The 20,829-nt window shown below is 42.0% G+C and overlaps 1 protein-coding gene across 2 annotated transcripts in view; it reads left to right on the top strand.

The window, feature by feature from the left end:
• Positions 1-20,033, top strand: part of ADAMTS6 (ADAM metallopeptidase with thrombospondin type 1 motif 6) — a 257,026-nt gene extending 236,993 nt beyond the window's left edge. For both annotated transcript variants that reach the window (XM_040977601.1, XM_040977602.1), the window contains 3 exons: positions 4,019-4,195; positions 6,087-6,243; positions 19,126-20,033. In XM_040977601.1, the coding sequence (XP_040833535.1) occupies positions 4,019-4,195; positions 6,087-6,243; positions 19,126-19,235 (444 nt within the window). In that variant the 3' untranslated portion in view covers positions 19,236-20,033. The remainder of the gene's footprint in view (positions 1-4,018; positions 4,196-6,086; positions 6,244-19,125) is intronic.
• Positions 20,034-20,829: the final 796 nt, after the last annotated feature.

The following is a 20,829-nucleotide window of genomic DNA, read 5'->3' as shown; positions in this document are numbered from 1 at the left end:
CTGGATTTCTCTCTACTTCTCAATGCTTCCGTTTGCTCATCACTAAAGGGATATGGTCATGGATATAATCGTGGTCCTGTGAGGATTAGGCAAATTATTACACGCCAGGGCTGACAAGCACTGCCTGACAGTGAGCAGGAGTGCTGTTTTCTCTTATGCTTCTTATTATCATGTTATTTGTTTTGTTTCCCAGGGACTTTTCAGACACGGAGGGATGAATTGTCTGTCTTTGCAATGTCTGCCGCTCCTAATTATAAGCAGCACTTGGCATATACTCTAAATGACTGCTAGGTATTACCATATTCTTAAAATAATGACAGAAGCTTCTTGCTGCTGGAAAACAAATCAGAATAAGAAACAATGACTTGCAAATATGAGTCGGGCAGCTTAATGGCACAGCACCTATTCAATGAGTATCCCAAGTTAAACTAATAATTCCCCTAAAATGTGGTAGCTGAGACCCACATATAGATTATGTGTTTCTGCCTTTGTCTTTAGCATAAGGTGACCCTCTTTGCTCTTGTGTTTCATCTCGATTTATTTCTTCATATAATCAATTAATACTTTTGGGTCACAGCACCCAAGATATTTCTTTAAGATTTATTTAGAGCCAGAATTATGTGTATATATATAGACACAGAGAGATTTCTTCCATCCACTTGTTCATACCTCCAAATGGCTGCCAGAGCCAGAACTGAGCTGTCTGAAACTGGGAGCCAGAAGCTTCTGGGTCTCCCACGTTGGTACAGGGACCCAAGGATTTGGATCATCTTCTACTGCTTTCCCCACCATTAGCAGGGAGCTGGGTCAGAAGTGGAGCAGCCGAGCCATGAACAGGTGCCGCTAAGGAATGCAAGCTCTCCAGACAAAGGATTAGCCTGACACTGCACCTTGGATTTCATTCCAGCTCTACCCTTTGTTGTTCAAGTCGCTGAGACTTTCCTCATCTATAAATAGATTTCAAAAACTTGTTTAATAATATATTTGAAAGTATTTTGTGGATAGTGAAGCAGTGAAATGGAAGGCAGCAGTGTAACCACTAGTAATGCTGATAGTAAGTGTTAAGTGGGGACTTTTGCCTAGATGATGATGGAGACTCAGTATGCTAATCAAGAGGACTAGCACAAATGGAACAAGTCCAGGAAATGAAAATGGACTGAACACAAGCAGGCTAAGGTCAGGAATCTTAGACCACGGCTTATTCTGTCAAAATTATTTCATGTGCTGGTTTCCTGAAATGGGGTGTGATAAGGTTGTGATGAAAATCAAATCTGCCAAGTACATGGTATAGCACCTAACAGCCAAAGTACACCTAGTAATAGTATTAGAGCGGCCCTTCATTTAATCTGTTTCCTTATTTTAAAAACAGAATAGGGCTGTTTGGTAGAGCAGTTAGAACGGTTCTCAAAAGCCTGATGTTGCACAATGCAGTGGCAGGGTTGAGTCTCTGCTCCACTCCTAGTTCCAGCTCCCTTCTAATGAGTACTCTAAGGGCAGCAAGTGCCACCCATGTGGCAAAGCTGGATTATATTCCTGGTTCCTGACTTTGCACTGGCCCGGCCATGACTGTTGTGGGTGTTTGGGGAATGAACCAGCAAATGGGACCTCTCTTTCTCTGTTGCCTTCCAAATCAATCAGTAAAAATTTAAAAATAAATTAAAAAACACAACATTTGCTATCTCATAAGGATGTTGTGAGGACTGTGTAAATTATAGCACGTAGTACAATGTTCAAAATATGTATATTTGTTAAATGATAGCTTCTGTTAGTGGTACAAAAGAGCTAGACCTTGTGGCTGCAGTAACACTGTAGTGACAGTGTTGTTTTCATACTTGAACCTGGACTCACATTGAGAGTGAATTTTTTTTAGTATGGTCAGGATGTAGAGAAATGAAACCAATGAGGTAAGTAGGGCTGCACTATCATGAAGTAATACCACACTTAAAGATTGTGGAAATGTGTATCTTGAAGGCCATAATAAGCCCTTGGTGGTTTTTGTTAAATCAAAAGCAGTTTGTTCAGATTCGTGCTTTAGAAAGGTCCCTCTGACTGCAGTTTACAGGGTGAGGTGGATTGAGGCAACAACAAGAGCCAGGAGACCTGTGAGAAAGTCAGCATAAAATTTCTCATGGGAAATGCTGTCGGAAGTAAGATGAGTGGCAGAGGACACCGCCAGAGCTTGAGCGTGTGGTCAGTAAGACATGGCAACTGAATGGCCCGGCACCGTGCTACGGCAGGAGAGAAGGACTTGGGTCTGGCTATGGAAAGTGTTGAGAATTTTTCTGTCTTAACTCATTCTGAAGTCTCTTTTGGAGCCATGATATTGTCCTTCCTCAAGATACATGTTGATGAAACTTCCTGTACATTAGAGGAAATATAGTCTGTTGCTACATTCAATGTGAAGCTTGAGTTTCACCTGAAAAAATGATAATATTTCTCTCTCATTTTAATAAAGACATGCATCAGATTCAAAGATGACCCACTAATAAGACCACTGTATTCAGATGTTTACCTCATAAATAAGACTATGAACTTCAGAGTAGAGATTGTCCAGTCTTATTTTTTAATCTCCCCAGTCTAATGTAGTTCCTGAAAATGAGTCCTTCTTCTTCTTATTCTTTTTAACAAACAGTTTAGCTACAGTGCACTGGTGAACTCTCACTTGGCTTAAAGGAAAGACAGATTTGAAGGCAGGGTCCAGACACTGACAGATGAAAGCTGGAGGACTTCATTCAAACATTGTGTTAAACAGGTGACTTCTAAAACTACCTGGAGATGCAGTTAACAATAGCATGAAAAAGAAACAGTCCAATTTTTTTTGTGCAAGGGGGAGCAAATCTTTGGTTTTGAGATTTATTTGTTCGTTTGAAAAGTAAAGTGACCGAGAAAGAAGGGGAAGACAGAGGTCTTTAATCCCCTGGTTCACTCCCCAGATGGCCATAGCGGCCAGTGCTGGACCCAGGCTGAAGGCAGGAAACCCAAGCTCCATCCAGTTCTTTTACCTGGATGCAGGAACCCAAGTGTATGGTGGTCAGCTGCTGCTTCCCAGGCACGCCAGCAGAGAGCTGCCCAGAAGCACTTCATAGCCTGAACTTGAACCATCATGTGTCCCAACCTGCAAGTTAACCCACAAAGTCCATTGGTGGACAGACATGGTTTTAAATGACAGTCAAATATATTACATTTGCATCTGACAAGGAAGAGGTCAGAGATTTTCCATGCAATAAACCTGCAGTAGTGGCAATATGTTGTAAGCTTAGCTAAATGGCTCCCAACCTGTTTGAGAGAGCTAAGTTCTTGTGGTTTACTAATAACATTCTTTATCAAAGACTACACCCAGCAAGTAGGAAATCAAGAATTCCACAGATGAGCAGAATCTTAGCACAGCTGAACGAGCCAAACATGGGGAGGTATAGAAGAATAAACCTATTCCCAATAAAGGGGGAAAATAAGCTAGCCAAGATAAACAAACATCTGTTGGATTTAGCTCTTAAAGACCTAAGGGAAAAGATAAAAGTGCTTCCACTTAAGAACTATTTTTTAAAGATTTATTTTATTTTTTATTGGAAAGTCAGATATACAGACGAGGAGAAACAGATAGGAAGATCTTCCATCTGCTGTTTCGCTCCCTAAGTGGCCACAATGGCCGGAGCTGTGCCAATCCAAAGCCAGGAGCTGAGAGCCTCTTCTGGGTTCTCCCATTCAGGTGCAGGGTCTCAAGGCACTGGGCCATCTTCAACTATCTTCCCAGGCCACTAGCAGGAAGCTGGATGGGAAGTGGGGCCTCCGGGACTAGAATGGTGCCCATATGAGATTCAGGTGCGTGCAAGTTGAGGACTTTAGCCACTAGGCCACTGCGCTGGGCCCCCACTTAAGAACTTTTAAAAACTTGCTTATCTGAGATTTTGTCCAGAATTCTATGTATATGTTTGTTGTAGATCCGCATAAACATTTGCTTTCAGAAAGAATTTCCTCATATTTTTGTCTTTATACGTGTGTGTATTTGTTTTCTTTTCAGTGTACACCAAAATGTGGTCCAGGATTCAAGCATCGGATTGTTCTGTGCAAGAGCAGTGACCTTTCTAGAACGTTCCCTGCTGCGCAGTGTCCCGAGGAGAGCAAACCTCCCATGCGCATCCGCTGCAGTCTTGGCCGCTGTCCGCCTCCTCGCTGGGTGGCCGGCGACTGGGGCCAGGTAAGGCCAACAGGAGGCTCCCGACTGCGGCACTGTGCGGGCTTGAGCGAGGGGTAGCAAGGGACGCTGAGAGATCTCGTGCCCTGCAGTGTGAGCGACTGCACATCCCAGATTACCGCACGGACACGCCGCCATCCCGTTTCTCCCGCGCCTGCAACACCGCCCTCCAGTATTTCTGTTTCAGATCCTCCTATTTAGAGCTGAACTTCCACGAGAGGTGGGGTAGATGGTCAGAGACTTGAGTAAGTTGCAATTCTTGTCCTGGCTCCCTCTTGAGCAACAGTTATCGTCAGTATCGTCCAACTTGGAGAATAGAAAGACTGTGCTCCCGGTGTGACAGAACAGCTCTGGGAATTGTAAATCTGCTCAATAATATGAGGAACCATTTTGGCAGTGCTATTGTTAGGACTGATCCCTCAAATGCCCTATTTTTCTCCAGTAAATATTGAATTGGAGAACAAGCACGGAGCCATTGGTAAATATTTTTATATTAGATTCATTTCCATTTTGTGTTTCCATTCCGATGTGTTTCCTCTGTCTCGTCTACTTTTAAATGATGATAGCTTGTTATAGACAAGATGTGCAGCGTAGCTGTATAAAGACAATCTCTCCCCTAATAAACAGACCGATTCTCATCATAGAAGCAGCAATATGAGGTACCACATATGCTAATGAGGTAGAGTTAATAATTTCACAATAAACACAAACTTACATTGTATACGATAATCACATACAATCTCATCTGACAATTAAAAGCTAATTTTTAACTTACAGAAATAAATTGGCATTTTTCCCTGGGAGAAAAATCAAATATTGTACTTCTAAGTGTCAAAGAGAAAAAATCTAAAATTTAATGTTCTCAAAAGTAAATTTCTAACCAATCAGTATTCTTATCCTGTGATCTCATAATGGGCCTTGAGGCTTGTCATTTTCTAATTTCAGAGACCCAAAACAATTGTAAAAATGGAGTAGAGCTATGCTAGTATAGTTTTGTTTGTTCTCTGGGCCTGCCCTATTTTATTAAAAGTGACTTTTTACAAGTAGTTGCCAGAATTTTGGCCACAGTGCGATATTCTTGGAGTGTTTATAAATCTTTGTTTCATCTGAGAGAAGACAAAAACTTTTCAGTACCCTTAAGGTAAATAAAAACACTTGCTCCAATGGTCAGTCCTAGAGGGCGACAAACAAAAACGATCACAGAATAATTGCTACTTTGAAGCTCTACAGCAATAGTCCGTTTTATTTATGAAACACTCAAATGGAATGTACCCAGTAAGGTTAAGCATTGTAAGCAATTAAGAATCAAAACAAAGAATGACCTGCAGAGATGCCAGCTTGCAGCTGGTGCAGCAGCACATAGGTTAAACCTGTACCTGTGGTGCCAGTATTACGTATGGACACTGCTTGAGTCCCATCTGCTGGTCTTCCCATCCAGCTGCCTGCTAATGTACATGGGGAAGCAGCAGATTGCCCATGTCCTTGGAACCCTGCACCTATGTAGAGACTCGGAACAAATTCCTGGCTCCCGGCTTCGGATCAGCTCGGCTCTGGCTTTTGGAGCCATTTGGGAACTGTATCTGTCTTTCTTTCTCTGTAAAATCTGCTTTTTGAATAAAAAACAAACTAAAAAAAAAGGGGGGGTGTGCTTTTCTTATCACCTCTCTGTTAGATTTTTACCAACCTTGCTTGAAATCCTTGGAGTGGTAGCCCGAGAAATCTCTTCCTGCTGTGTTCTGGAAAGTTTATTGCTTCTGTTTTCTAGGTTAATAAGACACTTGAATCTCCAAATACATATAACTTGAAAGTTAGTACTGTGGTGTTTGAAACAGTATCTCTTACCTTCTGAAGTTACTGAGATCCCTGTTGTGTTTCTCCATGTCTTTGGATTTAGTGTTCTGCCCAGTGTGGCCTCGGACAGCAGATGCGTTCCGTGCAGTGCCTCTCCTACACTGGGCAGGCTTCCAGTGACTGCCTGGAAACCCTTCGACCGCCATCGATGCAGCAGTGCGAAAGCAAATGTGACAGTGCCCCCATTTCCAACACTGAAGGTGAGTTTTCCATGGAGAAAGAACTTACACGGTTCTCAGCATTCAAAAAGTCCCATAAACCCACCACTGTACAGTAGTTTGCATAGGATATTTGTGAAAGTTGCTCATATGTTGGACTATAACAAGGAAACCTAAGATTTTCCTTCTTTCACTAACCATATGGCCTTATAAAGTCAGTCTCTCTGGGGCTGAGTTTCCTGTCTATAGAATGAGAGACAGGAGTGCGTCATTGCTAACATTGTATCTAACCTGATATTCCGTGTTTGAAATCTAGGCATCATTTTTCAAATGGCCCATTCTTAAAAGTGAACACTTTTTTTTTAATGTGACAGTGGATCTTGGTGATTGAGAACATTAAATTCATGCTTATCATGCATAAAATGAAAGTATATCTTGGAAAGTGGTATCAATGCTCCTTTTTATCATTGCAGAAAACTAGAAAAATAGTCACATGCTATTTACAATTAAGGATAAAGACCTTTATGTTTTGAAATGTTTTCTCATATAGGGACAAATCCCTATTAATAAATGGCAGATGCCAGCCAACATCCCAGGTTTTCTTATTCAAATAAAGAAGTCATAGGCATTCACTCAGATCAAACAGATCTCAGTCCATAGGCATTTACCCAAAATTTCTTGACTGTCAGTGTGTACATAAAGTGATGAGGAATGTGAAGACAAATATGGCAGAGTCAAGAAATTCAGACTGCCTTCTCATGTAAAAGACACACACATGAACCATAGCTGAAGCATGTGCTGAAGCCATGTAAGAAATTCAGGATTAGGGCCCTGCTTAAAAAAAAAATGAGTGCGTATCAAATAATCTGTTAACATTTTTCATGTGAAGATGAAGTACTCATAAGCCTTTGCAAATGAGATTTTTTTTCCTGTTTTTCTTCACGTCTATCCAGTGTGAAGGATGATATCTCCTACTTGTACATGTTTCCTGGGGAGCGTGGTCAGTGTCTTGTGCACTAGCGCCCGGAGACGTTGCGTCCTTGCGTGTTGCTGTGCATCTTGTTGTAGTTAAGTCACAGCACAGTACGCGTAGTGTCCATGTACTTCACACTTCCCAAGAAACACGGCCTTATCCTGCACGATTTGAAAGCCACAACTTTGATTTGCCAAACCCCTGGCCCCGCTGCTCTCTTCTTTCCTCATCTCTTAGGTGAGAGACTTATAAAAATCTCACTCTTTCTCCCTTTTAAGAGAAGGCCTCAAAATTCATGACAAGCAGGATTTGTTGAGGAAAACTATGTCTTTTAATGATCTAAATGAAAATTGCCGGTCCATAAGATTTTAACAAGTGCCTTTTATCTATGTTTTTAATAAAGTTTTTATAAATTAATAGTGACAAAATGCATAGCAATCAGTCACATTTCAGAAATGGAAGAGAAGGTTTAGGTGGGAGAGAAGCTATAGCAGTTGTACTAAGCTCATCTCCATGTGTACTGTCTTATTTCTCTCACGCAAATAATACAACTCTGTATATAGGTGTGTGTGTTAGCTAATCCTGCAAAAAGTCTTTTGAGAGTTGGAATTACTGAGAAGGAAACAAACATAAAAGTTACTTACAAAACTAGGAAATAATAACTTGAAGACTTGAACCCAGACTGGACAGATCCCAAGGGCATGTCAGTTTCAACCACATTTACATATGTAAATGTTATTCTTAGTTCACTCTTTTAAGTGGGATATTTTGACATGAAAACAATTTCTGGTTATGAAGCAGACATCCTTTTGGTATGTCTGTCAACCTCATTAAATAAGTTAAGCTATAGTTGTTGAAAAAAAATTGGCGATATACATTACTGTATATATTGTATATATTGAATGTATATAGAATATGTAATGTATATATTGAATTTTAATTTAAAGTTTATAACGTAATTTTAGATAACTTGAGAATTTCAGTAATTTTTTTCAGAAGTTTCTCTATAATGAATAATTATCATATATAAGCTTTGCAGATGAAGATGCAATATCATTTTCAAAATGGACAGAATATCATTTGTACCTGTATTTATTTCTGCCTTAAAGGAATTATTTTAAAACTGATAGTTGTTTAATTTGAAGTTTTTGGATTATTTGTATAAACATGCCATTGTCATTTCATCTGCCTGGCTAAATCTCTTGTTGTTAAAATTCATTAGAGGTAAGGTCTGAAGAAAGTATGTTTAGCTTCTCAGTAAGGGAGGAATCTTGGGTATTGTCAGTTCTGCAGAGTGTGACTGCTGTTAGAATTGTTGCTACGTAAAACTGTTGACTCGCTGAAAAGGGAATCACCCGCCTACAAAATTAGATTTAAAGTACAAGGAACAAGTCTGTCTTAATTTTTTAGTGTTTTCTTTAACTTTCCAATTATGTTTATAAAATTCATTTAACTACCTAAAGTTATTATTAAATTGGCGGCTAATTAGTGAGTTCTTTCCGTAGCCAACATCTGCTTTTCTTATAGAAAATTCAGGTACATTTGTAAGTTCATTGTCTTTCAAAGCAAACACTTAAATAAGAATTTAAAACGTGTTTTATTCGAAAATGGAAGCTGGAATCCGTTATGGGAAGCAGTTCAGGAAAGAGCTAAGGAGCCTCAAAAGAGAGTGATGACTTTAATAGTTTGGATCAAGGCAAGCTTTATGGTCTAAGTGATCTCTGTTCCAATATGGCACTGGAAGAGCCCAACGTGTACCCTTGATAAAGTGGATAGAGCGTTTCAGGTTAATGCTGAGTGCCTTCCACATAGATGTTTAATGGCCAGATAACATGGATTCCAAAAGAGATTAAGTCGTTGCAAGAAAATAATGCAAGAGTGGTCTGATATGTTCACTAGGTCACGTTAGGGAGAGAAGTAATGCCTTGTAGTTGGATACAGGTGGGAGCGAAGTCCCTCGGTTGTGAAAGGATACAAGAGAACCCTCCTTTCCCCAGCAGAATTAGCTTCCTGCGACTGTTGGTGTGGGACTACACAAAGAACAACTGTGCTGCACCTCCAGAGAAGGCACAATTCAGAGGGACCGCTTGAGATGTAAAATAGTCTTCCAATTGGGTCTCTGTGAGTAAAATGTGTCACAAAGAGAATCTTTTTTTTTTTTTAAAGATTTATTTTTATTATTTTTTCATTGGAAAGGCGGATATACAGAGAGGAGAGACAGAGAGGAAGATCTTCCATCCGATGATTCACTCCCCAAGTGAGCGCAACGGGTCGATACTATGCCGATCCGAAGCCAGGAGCCTCTTCCGGGTCTCCCACGCGGGTGCAGGTTCCCAAAGTTTTGGGCTGTCCTCGACTGCTTTCCCAGGCCACAGGCAGGGAGCTGGAAGGGAAGCGGGGCTGCCGGGATTAGAACCGGCGCCCATATGGGATCCCGGGCGTGCAAGGCGAGGACCTTTAACCACTTGCGCCACCGCGCCGGGCCCCACAAAGAGAATCTTAAGAATTGGTTAAGAATTGCCGATGTTTGATAATGTCTTCTCTATGTAACATTTTATTATGGAAACAATTTCAAAGTTTTAAACACACAGCAAAATGAAAGAAATTCACAATGGACCAACCAGGTTCTGTTATTAACGTTCCATTGAATTTGCTTGACACCTATTTCTCCACTTATCCATCCCTCAAGGTTATGGTTTCTAAATTAACAAGTTCTGTTCGTTTAACCATTAATCCATTTACTTAGGAAACCTACTCACTGTGTGCCAGGCGCTGAGACTATTAAACAGCAAGGTCATTGTCCTCAAAGGGAGTATAGTTCAGTAGAAACGACAACCTATAAATGGGGCAGGAGGGAGAAGGTACAGACAGGAGAGTGGCCTTGTATGCAAGAATTAGAAAGTTGTCTTCCGAGGCAGGCCAGAAATGAGGAAGGCTTGAACCGGGGCTAATAGCAAAGTAGTCACGGAGAGGCTGGTAAAGTGGGAAGCAGAGTAAGAACAATCCGATGGGCAATGAGACAAGGTAATGGAAGAGGCACAGGGGTTTAAGATGGTTCCAAAGTTCTAGATTGAAGGAAGTGCTCTGGAATTCAGACTTGCATAAGAAAAATGCATGGCTTCCCCCAGAAACCATGATACAAAGTATTTTAGATGATATGACAAAGATTGAAAAAAAAAAGTGAAGAGAGACTGAGAAATAGGTTGGGGTTAAGGCAATAAAGGATAGTAAGAGAAAGAAAATCAGAGCCACGGCTTCAAGAAATTCAAGTGATGAGAAGAAATAGGCAGAGAAGAGATGTTAAGTCACCAAATTCTACATATGCTTTTAGGATCTTATCTTTCTCTGAGAACTTGAGTAAAGGGTTAAAGCATCATGTGTGTGTGCTTCACCGACTAGCTCTCCTGAGAGTAATATTATGCTGGGCACCACTGCATATAGCAGCTGGAACTAGCCTCCTCAAACTCACCTGAAACTCAAAATGCCATTTTACTCATCTTTCATACAGTTCCAAATTCTCTTGTAGCATATATGTAGTATATATTCAGTTTCTCAATAGCACAGGCACTCTGTCATCTACTATTTATTGCTGTGAGGTCATGATTCATGATGTGCCGTGGGCCGGTAACAGACCCACCAAAGGTGCGGTTTGTGTACTTTGGTCCACTGGCCCAGGGTGTCTAATGGTAGGTTTTGTGAGCCAGAGTCTCTCTCAAGTAAACAGCTCTGAGAAAGCCAAGACGGCTCCAAAAATCTTACACCAAGGTCAACTGAATGAAACAGCTACTGGATTTGGAGTTCATTGTGCAGTCCTAATGTTTTAAAGTCAGGGAAAGGAGTGACGAAAGTCATTTGAAGATTGATTTCTAGCAGGTGAGGAAGGCAGTTTTTCCTTCTAAGAGTTCACAGCCCTATTTAACATTCAGGTGCGCATTTCTGGCTATCCAGTTGGAGAGACATCAGGGATTTGAGTTAGTACTACACTATTGGGATGTTGGATGTGGTGGTATCTAGCGAAGACTGAGTAAATAGAAGCTGAGAAGACAGAGATAAAGGAATGGCTTAATGCATGGTAAGATGAAACCAGTGGGTAGGTGTTTAGTGTAGAGACTAAGATACCAGCTGGGACCCCCGTGTCCCACATTAGAATGCCTAGGCTTGAGTTCTGACGCTCTTCCTAAATCCAGCTTTCTGCTAATGCCCACCATTGGAGGTGGCAGATGATAGCTCAAGTACTCAAGTCTGTCATCCATGTGAGAGAAATGAATAGAGTTCCCAGCTCCCAGCTTTGATCTAGCTCAGCCTTTGGCCATAGTGGCCATCCAAGAAATAAGCCAACAGATGACATCAGCCTTCCTTCCTTCCCTCCTTCCTTCCCTCCTTCCTTCCTTCCTTCCTTCCTTCCTTCCTTCCTTCCTTCCTTCCTGTCTCTCTGTCTCTTCCTCTCCACCCTCTATACCTTTAAAATTAGCAAAATGCCAAAAAAACAATTTTTTGTTTACTGGTGGGGTGAGAATAAAGTTCAGTAATTCATCATCTTGCTTCAAGGATGAAAGAAAGTGCAGGGCATGTTTCCACTGCAATTAATAATGTCAGATTCCCCAGGAAAACATCGTTTCCTCATTTTCTTGTACAAGTCGGTTGTACTCTAAGGTCAAGTACAACTTTGCAGAAGTACAGCGAAGACACACACATGTGCCGGAGTCCAGCTCCAGCTGAGTTCAGAACTCGCAAAGGGTGCGTGGATGAGGCGCAAAGAGGAACGAAACAGACCACTACGATTTCATGATCATAGTGGACAATGCGAGAAAGCTGTCCCCTTTATTTATAAAGAAGCAGTCACAAGCTCTGGCACAGACCTTTGACGTCATAGTCAAGTGGGTGCATCCAAGAATAATTCTGCCGTTTGTTTCACCTGAAAACTCTAGAAGTTCCTGCTACAATTCTTATTCTACAACTCAATCTTGTATCACAAAGAAAAGGAGAACCTAAAGATCAAGGAAAGAATGAAACCCTAAATACAGGTCCTTTCATTAGCATAAGGTCAATGGGGACAGCCAAGACAGTATGAATAATAGAAGGCCCTTTTGCAAGACATTATTATTGAGTAAAAGGCCAACTCCACAATGGCAAACAATGCCTGAATGGATTAGAATTATTTCACAGGATGGTCCAGTGTCCATGCAAAGGAAGGTGGAGATGCATTCAGGTGATTGTAGAGACATCCGCTGGGCCCTGCCAAACAGCGGGAAGTTCCTTGCGGCCCTGCCTGCAATGGAACAATACTCCTCACACCTTTGTGTCCCCCCACATCCACTGCACGGACCCCAGCACACCTGCAACTCCTGCTCTGGCTGTGGTGTGTCCCAGCTCCCTCCAATGGTGCGAGTAGACACATTTTACAAGACTTGGTGATACTGCATCTGAGGAACTGATCCTGTTTTCTTTGGGCTAGTTCAAACCTTCCAAGTCACAATAAATTTGAATCCAATCATGCCCTTTATTTATAAGTCCCTGTTCAGTATGAGTATTTTGAAAACATGACACTCAGGTTAGAATTTTGAAAGATTAATGTAAAGCACCCAGAGAAAAGCTCATTGGCCCACATTAACAAGTGGATTCATGTGATGTCTATAAGACGCATTATCTAATGTTATCTTTCAACTCTACCAAAATTGAGGTTACCAATGAGACCTACTTGAGCATATCCAGCAGGTTAGTTAAGAGTCTGATCGTGGTTCACGCTCACGTCACAGGACCAAGGACCTGGCTTTTGTCCATCATGTGTTCCTAAGTTTCCCTGAGTAGAATCACAGAGTACTCCATAGATTGTCACCACTGGAAGTCTCTGACCTTGGGGAAATACAGCTATGTTTTTTTCAGGGGTGTAGTGTGGGTTGTGAAAGAGAGAATAGTTCGATTCACAAGATGTCTCGTAAGAAACTACATAATGAGGACTTCTCATTTTTGATATCTTGATATTAAAAAAAAAAAGCTGTGCTTGTTATTCTCCTGCCTAGAAAGTACTTATAGTGAAAGAGAAACAGCAGACTTAGATTTCACCTTAGACTCCTGCCCCTGCTGGGCTCAGGATGCATCACTTATAGAACGCTGGATAGGCGTGTATCTGCATGAAGAAAAACCCGATAGTGAAGACCAGCCTTCCAAACATCCCCACAGGGTGATTCTATCCCAACCAAGAGATCCCTCTTCACCTTAAAGATGCCTTGTAGAGTTCCTGGTATCGTTTCTCTGCAGATTATGCACTGCTTTAACATAGAGGAACTTTTCACTTAAAAATTATTTGAAATACTAGCTAGGAATCAACCACAGATCATTTGGAAATTGAAGCAGAACAAAATATTGTTGTTTTTATTTCAAATGGAAAATATGGTTAAATTCATGTATTTCCCAGAATGGTTTTCTGGGGTTTTTTGTTTTTGATTTTGTTTTTGTTTTTTCACAAAAGCAGATTGGATTGTGTTTTGGCTCAAGGATAGAAGAGAAAATATTCTTTCATAATTTTAGAGGGTTTTGAGGCTGAGCTGCAGTAATGATGCGATTAAGTTTTATAATGATATCGGCTTTATGTTAGTGAGTCAACCGAAGGGCACAGCAAGCCAGTCCTATCGAGCCAAGCTGGACGTGGCAGCTGGGTAGGAGGCACAGAAACAATTGAAAACTGGCACGAGTATTTTGAACAACATGTTCAGCTTTGGGTATCCATGGGGATTTGAGAGCTCTCTGTATGCCTAAATCACATCTTCAGGCAGGTAGTTTCACAAAATTCAAAGAGGAGGATTTAGAGAAAAAAAGATCAGAGGAGGTAATTCAGGCTATTTTAAATGCCTGTTGCCTAGACATCTTCTTTCAAAAGGAAAAAAAAAATGCCCATTCTTTAAGGAGACAGAGCCAACTTAGAGGACAGAAAACCTGACTATGCTGCCTCCCAGGTTGGCTTATCTGTAGTGTCGGTCAGGAGTACGAGGACAAGGACGGGCAGAAACTTCCTGCAGATAAGGGCCAGGCATGCTGCCAAAGGAGAATGAGTGTGGAGTCAGTTGGATCTGAGTTCTTAGATCAGTTCCCTAGGTGACACAGCACCAGTTTGACCAGTTTTCTTTTTTATTTTTATTATTTTTTCATTGGAAAGGCGGATATACAGAGAGGAGAGACAGAGAGGAAGATCTTCCGTCCGATGATTCACTCCCCAAGTGAGCGCAACGGGCCGATGCTATGCCGATCCAAAGCCAGGAGCCTCTTCCGGGTCTCCCACGCCGGTGCAGGTTCCCAAAGCTTTGGGCCGTCCTCGACTGCCTTCCCAGGCCACAGGCAGGGAGCTGGAAGGGAAGCGGGGCTGCCGGGATTAGAACCGGCGCCCATATGGGATCCCGGGCGTGCAAGGCGAGGACCTTTAACCACTTGCGCCACCGCGCCGGGCCCCAGTTTGACCAGTTTTCTGAGCTTAAGTTTTGCTGTGTAAAACTGACTTGAAATCATTATATATAAAAATAGATGTAAAAACAATCTATGCTTTACCTAACACGAAGGGAGAAATGATGCTTTTAATACTCCAGTTAATAAATTCAGCTCTTTGGGCATTAAAACAATCAGAGAATAAAGGCTGTAGGTTAAGCCTCCCCTGTAGCACTGTCATTCCATGTGGGCAGTAGTTCCAGTCCTGGCTGCTCCACTTTTGACCCAGTTCCCTGCTAGTAGCCTGAGAGAGCAGTGGAGGATGGCTCAAACCGTTGGGTTCCTGAACCCACATGAGAGACCTGGAAGAAGCTTCTGGAACCTGGCTTTGAACTGGCTACGGTTCTGGCCATTGGGCCATTGTGGAGTGAACCAGCAAATAGATGGAAGATCTCTCTCTCTCTCTCTACCTCTCTCCCTCTCCCTCCTTCCTTCTCAGCAACTCTGCCTTTCAAATAGCAATTACTAAATCTAGAAGGAAGGTAGACAGACAAGCCATGGTTGACCTTTGTGAATGGATTCTCATCAATCCAAAGTTGTGATGAGCTGGTTCTTCCAGGCAGGGTAGTTCCTAGAAGTGGTTCCTGAGCAAGAAGGAAGTGGGCCTTTCCCACAGCCCTGTCTTCCCAGGAGCAGCCCCCGCAGCTCAGGGCTGAGTGTCTGATCCAGCCTGAGAGTCTCGTCAAGGCCTGTGTTTGAGTCTTTTCAGTCCCAGACCTTTCCTTGCCCATGTCATTTTCTGTACAAATGTGTCACCCTCTTGGGGGCTGCCGCAGAAACAGGGTTGGCTGGTGAGTCCCAGAGGCAGTTGTGTCTGTGGTTAACATCTTTACTCGGCTTGACTGTGTCCAAGTAATGAGAATGAATAAACTGAACCAAGTGCCCCAACTTCTGCTTTGTGCGCATGCCCTCACGCTCGCCTCCCAGCATCCTACCAGCAGGCCTCACTGTGCTGTTCGCTTTAGAGATGCTGAGCCAGAGAAGTGTTTGAAGAACCAGTGCTAGCATTCCTCCCCATACCACCTGGTCCCTAAGCACTGAGCTTTGAGGCGGTTGTTGCAGGCCATTCACTGTCAACCTACTTCCCTCAGCTTGACCCTACTCCTAGGGACTAAGCAACTTACTGCTTCTAATGCAGTTAGTTGGGAACTGGGAAGTTTCAGAAGGGCAGGTGGCCTCCAGCATACCCCTCGACTGGGCGAAGTACTATTTCCTACCTGAGGCCTATGCTTATGAACTCTGTAAGCAGCAGAGTCTTGCTTCTAGAACCAACTTCAGAAACACTGTCTCTGACTCTATTAGTAATAGCCTGAGTACTTTGGGTTGGAGGCAGCAGGATGGGTTCGGTGAACACAGATGCAGTGTTCAAACACCGTTTCACTCATTACAGATGATTCATTGTCTAATCTGGTCCTTTAGTCCAGATCAAAAAGAACAATGTGATTTTGCTTATATTTTTCACAACTCAGAATTTACCTGATTCAGCAACTCTTCAAAAGGAAATAAGGAATTCTCCCAATGAAAGTGTGCCCCAGGAAATTCTTTCTGTTCTTTTGTCTTCAGCCTGATTTGTGTCTGTAGGACTTTTTTTTTTTTCACAGTAGTAATCCAAATAGTGTGTCCTCACGACCATGGTTGGAGTGTCACTTCTTGCTTCCTTCCTGTCATCAGGCAACAGGAGACACTAACAACTAATAATGGTGATAGAAGGAGCAATTCAATACCCCACACAAGGACTTTGTGTTCAGCAGGCTCTGTTCTAGGTGAGGCACAGAAAAATATGCATGTTACAGGCCTGGTGCAGTAGCCTAGTGGCTGAAGTCCTCACCTTGCATGCACTGGGATCCCATATTGGCGCCGGTTCATATCCCGCTGCTTTTAAGAAATAAAAATAAAAATAAAAAATATATTTAAACAGTTTTGTTGAAAAAAATGCATATTCCATGACAGAGTGGAACCTCTAATTATTCTTATTTTACAGATGAATAAACCTAGGCTCAGAGAAGCTAAGTAATTTTGTTGGAAGTCATAAAGTTAATAAATGGTAAAGCTAGGATCAAATCCAGGCAGTCTGGCTACTAATTTTATTTCCTTGTACAATTAAAACAACCAATCCTCCTCTATCTGTTTATCAATTAAATCATTTTTATGTTTTGGCAAAGAAAGTCAAAACTAAAACTTACTTTTATTTTAAGCAGTCCCACTAATTCCTGTAGCAGAGTATGACTGGCTTCCCCATGAAGAGGAGCATTTGTTTTTGTTTTTAAAGAATTATTTATTTATTTGAAAGAGTGACGGGGTAGGGATGGTGAAATCTATTTTCCATCCACTGATTCACTCCCAAATGCCACAACCAGGGTGTGGTCAAGCCAAAGCCAGGAGCCAGAAACTTCCCCTGGGTCACCCACAATGGTGGCAAGAACCAAAGTACTTGGACCATCACCTGCTGGCTCCCAGTACGTTAGCAGGCATCTGGATCTGAAGGATTGATCCCAGGCACTCCAATATGGAATTCAAGCATCACAAGATTCAGCTTAACATGCTGCACCATGATGCCCACCGCAAGGAGGATAATTAGGAATTAAAAACATGTGACAGTGTTTCATTAGAGAGATGCCTTTCTCATCACTTTAAAGAACCTTGACAATATAAATCTCTTGGTAACACTGATAAAATTTTTGCACAAAGATTATTTTTAGTCTAAATTTGTGTTGTTGTTGTTCTTACTGGTCATGACTCTCGGAGCTGAAAAGAAAACATAATGGCCAAGTGATTTCCAAATTAAAATATAGGAAGTCTTTTCACCTCCCGCAATACCATATGGTTTCTGTTTTTGTTTTTTAGTGCAAAAGTTAGGTACTTTTTCATATCCCTCCTACCTTCTTTCACTTGAAAATTAAATGGCCTGTGCAAAATTTCTACTCAGATTTCCAACTATTTGTCTCTTTGTCAATCAAGTCTAGAGTGAGAAAGTTTAATGATGGCAAAGTTATGTTTTCAGGGAGTCTGGCAGCTGCAGGCTCACACTGTAAGAGGTTTTGAAATGACATCTGTGACACAGGAGCAAAGGGAAGAAAAGAAAAACTGGACGTGTTTGTTCCACCCACCTTTCCCCATACCTCCCCAGCCTAGTCAGTGATCCTCATTGGGCATGCCTGCTTGTCAACTATATGAACAGCATTAAAAAATAAAATACATTTTTTAAATTTTCAAATGCATCTGTAAAACTGTTACCTTACTTTTCAATAGGAAAAGCTGGAAGTTTTCCCTACTTCTTTGCATTAAATTTTCCAAATTTATCTGAAGCCAGGGGGGAAGAAAACAAACAAGCAAAGACAAAAAAAATTCAGTTGTGTCACATTGAACTTAACCAACTGTCCTGTCTGCTTCGTAATTACCTTGCCCTCGATCTTAGCCTAAAGGCTGAGAAGCAATACTTGCTTTTTTAACTTACACAACCACCTGGAAGCTGAGGGTGGAACTTTGGTTCTGGGAGGTATATGAAAGTTTCATAGCTAAGTGTATAAAATATTTTAAAACGCCCAGATAAAAGTGACCAGAATTCGGAGGAAAGATATCATTATGAACAGCAGTGAGATTCTGCTGGGGGGTGGGGGGGGGGCAGGGTTACTAATAATCAAAGGCCTCAGGTCCCTTGTCCCTGCAACCCCTTCAGTCTCACCTTGGGAAGCAGCCACTAAGGGAAGATGGGAAAAAAAATCATTTATTCACCTTCTGGCTGCAAAAGCTGTAAAAACTTGCAACTGTGGCAATTCTAGCAGCGAGGAGAAAATACACATGGGAAAAAAGAAGGCCATGTCTCACTTCCAAATTAAAAAAAGACATTTCTCCATGTTTCCATAACCCGCAAGCTGCTGCCATTTGAGGCCAAGCCCTCCGAGCTTTCCTCTGGGTCCAGGATAGTGATTGAATCCGGGCCACCGTGAGCAGTGCTTCTCCTTCACGCAGGCCCAATCCCCTGCCGCCCAGAGGCAAAGATTCTCCTAAGGCATGTGTACTTTGGTATCAAACAATGAGACTCATGTTTGATTTTGGATAACCTCGCAGTGCTGAATAAAATAACCCTTGAGAAAGAAGCAATAAAATCGCTGTAAGGAAAATGACTCATGTTTCCAAGCTGTCTAAAGTGATCACTTATCCCAACAAATGGTAATTCTTTCAAGACACAGTGGGCATGCACCATACTTATAAAAAGTCTGGAAGAAAAAAAAAAATCTTGCAAGCTTTTTTTTTTTTTTTTAATAAATGTTGTGTTAAAATATATCAAAGGAATGTTGCTGGTAGGCTGTACCAGACGGGGCATGCTAAAAACAAAAACAAGTGCCACATGGATGTGGAGGCCAAGGTAGGTGGGTCCAAAGGGGCTCCTCGTCTGAACATCTAGGCACATCAGCTTGTTATGTCCGTGTTTATGTACCGCTAATTGCTTTCCGTTGTCTGCCCCCATTTGCTAGAGTGCAAAGATGTGAACAAAGTGGCTTATTGCCCACTGGTGCTCAAGTTCAAGTTCTGCAGTCGCGCATACTTCAGACAGATGTGCTGTAAGACCTGCCAAGGACACTGACCCGCAGAAAGCAGAGAGCGAGCCTTGTCATTTCATCATGGAAGGGCGTCCATCAGAGAGAGCCGCCCGGAGGAGGAGACCTGATGTCCTTGCAGATGCATTACCCTGTGGAAAATGTAACCACTGGTCAGCCCCAGCTGACAGCATTTCACTATTATTTTAACTTCTGTGAAGTGGGATTTATTGATCCAAAGTGCTGGACACGGAATTAGGAGGGAATGCCAGATTGGAGAGATGCAGACACCACGAGGAGACTGTCTTACTGTGGGATGTTTGTGTTCTTTCGAGTAAATCCAATAGCCTGTTTACCTCCTTGGACCATTCAGATCTTTTTTTTTATTATTATTATGAACTTAGCAATGACACTGAAGCCCTTTGTATTTAAAACTCTTGAAAATGTAAGCTGTTATGACTTGCTCAACAACGGATGTAAAGAAGATGCAGAATTCTTAAGTCATCGCTTAAAAATATTTACTCTTATCTCACTACAACAGCGCCACAACTTAAATTATAAACTGGGCTTTGAACTGTAATTTAAGGAGCAATTATAAACCAAAAGTAATGAAAGTCTATATTATTTTCTTCTTCATTCCACCTAATTTCCTTGGGGATAATCCTTTATTCTGAACACTGCTGTGAGCCATATATAAAACTCTATTAAACGGAGCAACAGTGAGCGACTTCGTGTAAAGCCGTGCGTCCGTTCCCGCAGCTGTGCAAAGTCTATAAATTCAGTGCTAAAAGACTGTGGCCAACTTGCCATTGTGCAAGTGAAGCTGAGATTTCCATTAAAACTTTAAGAGAGAGAGAGAAAAAAAAAACAACTTTCAATTTCCCGCAGAAGCCAGCCCTGGAGTACAGTAGGGACGAAGGTAGCAGGCCATCCCCAGGAGGCCGGCCGTCCTCTCCGAGTCAGCCCAGCTCGCTTGCAGTGTTCATACCCTCGGCAGCTCCAAGCAGCCTCTGCCCTGTTGGAGCAGTGCACGTGTGCAGAGCCTCCAGAGATAATACCGCGAGAGCCAGACCGGCCATGTAACACCCAGACAGACCCTTTGGCCATTTGATGACAATTACGATGGGTTCCAGATGTCCTTTCTTTGATATGGTAGAAGGGCATTTATTTATGTGAGAGCAAGCATGTGTGTGCATGTGTGTGTGTGTGTGCGCACGCAGGCGCTTTTGAGTGTGTGGAAAGGTGAGTAAATGTGCTATTTCTGTGAGTTTTAAGCTAGGGAAGGGATAACAACCAAAGAAGAAAACTCATGAAGACTAGAGATCATAAAACGGAATTTTAAGTCACTTAACCAGGAATTTTGTAGGGTTTTGGTTTTTTTTTTTTTCTTTGATGGATACCCTGAATGGCAATTAAATGTGAAATTCCATCTCTTGATCAGATCAAATCATAGAATCACATCTCCCTAATTGAAAACGATTAGCTCAGATTTCCCCTCTACTTGCACTTCGTATCCTGCTCATCAGAAGGCTCAACAACAGTATTTCTGGACAAGGGTGCTAGTTTCTAAGAATATCTTGTACTTGAACACCTTGCTGTCTCCATCACACCTCCTTCGTGGTCCCCCAGAGCCCACTGCCA

The sequence above is a fragment of the Ochotona curzoniae genome, unplaced genomic scaffold (genome assembly GCF_017591425.1).
Source record: "Ochotona curzoniae isolate NIBS_2020 unplaced genomic scaffold, NIBS_Ocur_1.0 contig_2754, whole genome shotgun sequence".
NCBI classification, from domain to species: domain Eukaryota; kingdom Metazoa; phylum Chordata; class Mammalia; order Lagomorpha; family Ochotonidae; genus Ochotona; species Ochotona curzoniae.
This window is presented reverse-complemented; position numbering and strand designations above follow the sequence as displayed.